Below are 1,732 nucleotides of genomic sequence, written 5' to 3' on the forward strand. Positions count from 1 at the left end.
CACACACACACACACACACACACACACACACACAGCTCCAACATAAGATGCAAAACCTGTTTTGGAAGGAATATATTTTAGCACATTTTAGTTTATTATCTTTACTAATTACCTTAAGGAGGCCAACAGGTGCAAACATGCAGCAAACAGCCAAACACATAAAATGATGTGAACTTCAAAACACACAAACATAAAGAAAAGCAAAAATCGCTGCAAAAAAAAAAAATCCCGCAGTCAAAACCAGTGGATATGGCGAAGAACGGACTAAGCTTATATTTATTTAAGCTGTGGTGGTGATTACTGAATAACGTCTCAGAAGACTCATTGATTGTGATCCAAAATTGCAACATTTGTTACATTTTCAACTGGTGGGGTTCACTTTCACATTACTGTCACACCAACCAAACCAAATGAAAAACATTTTCACCTCCTGGCCTGTTGGGGTGATGCACCAAAATATTCTAAAGGAAATGACACAAAAACCCCGAAAAAAGACATTAGCAAAACTTCCTACTTTACAAAATGTAAAGAAAAGYGTCAGATTTTAACAATGTAGGATTTCTGTTTTGTCTTTGACAAAAGATAATGAGCCATTTCTCCCTCTAGCGCTAGGCTAGCGCGTTTGTTTTGGTTGTATTTACCCAGAGTGCCTTGTGCTGTAGCCAGCTTCCTGCTTTTGGAGCGGTTTTTGGTCTGCTTGGAGTTCACTTTAATCCAGTAAAGACCTGGGTTTTTAAGCGAACAACATTTAAACTGAAAACGTGTTTATTTCCCACCGGTGACTCTGTGTTTACCTCCCAGGTGTTGGTCCTATATCGGACGTCAGGACGGAGGACAGAAAATCTCTCTGGAGAAAAACGGGTGTTTGTACGGCTCCACAGTGCAGCACGAGGTTCTTCACGCTCTGGGCTTCAACCATGAGCAGGTCCGTTCCGACAGAGACAAATACGTTTGGATTCGCTACCAGAACATTGAGAAAGGTACGTTTGAAGTCAAAAGAATCCATTTCATTATTCTGTACTTCACTTGTATAGATTTWAAAAAATAAGATTTTAAAAATAAGCTGCTTAGTTTCAGCAAATTTGTTGCTTAAAAATACTTGTGACATCACCAATCACACAATTACGACTGTTACAAGTTCTCAATATTTTCTGTGTTCTGACTCCATGAACAGGAAAGGAGCACAACTTTGACAAAAAGCAAACTAACAACCTTGGGACTCCATATGACTTCACATCTGTCATGGAATACTCCAAGTGAGWCTTTATGAGCATGCACGCAGTAATTAAGTATAAAGTTTGCTCTGCTTTAATTATCTTCACTGTATTTGTTCTTTTAAGCAATGCGTTCTCCAAAAATGGGAAACCAACCATCGTTGCCAAATGCAACCCAAACCTGAAGTTTGGACATGCCAAAGCAATGAGCGTCAATGACATCGCCCGTGTCAACAAGCTTTACAAATGCTGTAAGGAAAAACAAATAAACATGTCTAYATCTAGATCAGAAAGTCCTTATCATATTTCATGTTTGTTTTTCAGTCAATCAGAAGTTCATGGTTTGAAGACGCCGGCCTCCCGAAGCTGCAGCTGATCAGGAGCTTCATCAAAAACCAAACTGAGCTAGCATAAAAAAATAATGTCTTCCTTTTTAATAAACAGCTGGAAATTATGGTTTGATTTTGGAAAAGGTTTGGAAAACCATTTAGACATAAACAGCAAGCATCACCACATTT

The 1,732-nt window shown here is 38.7% G+C and overlaps 1 protein-coding gene across 1 annotated transcript in view; it reads left to right on the top strand.

Annotated features, from left to right (window-relative positions):
• LOC103463026 (high choriolytic enzyme 2-like) overlaps positions 1-1,713 on the top strand; it is a 26,549-nt gene extending 24,836 nt beyond the window's left edge. The window contains exons 2-5 of the mRNA XM_008406138.2: positions 802-980; positions 1,175-1,256; positions 1,341-1,465; positions 1,539-1,713. Of these exons, the coding sequence (XP_008404360.1) occupies positions 802-980; positions 1,175-1,256; positions 1,341-1,465; positions 1,539-1,561 (409 nt within the window). The 3' untranslated portion in view covers positions 1,562-1,713. The remainder of the gene's footprint in view (positions 1-801; positions 981-1,174; positions 1,257-1,340; positions 1,466-1,538) is intronic.
• The last annotated feature ends 19 nt before the right edge of the window (positions 1,714-1,732 follow it).

The sequence above is a fragment of the Poecilia reticulata genome, linkage group LG3 (genome assembly GCF_000633615.1).
Source record: "Poecilia reticulata strain Guanapo linkage group LG3, Guppy_female_1.0+MT, whole genome shotgun sequence".
Taxonomy (NCBI): Eukaryota; Metazoa; Chordata; class Actinopteri; order Cyprinodontiformes; family Poeciliidae; genus Poecilia; species Poecilia reticulata.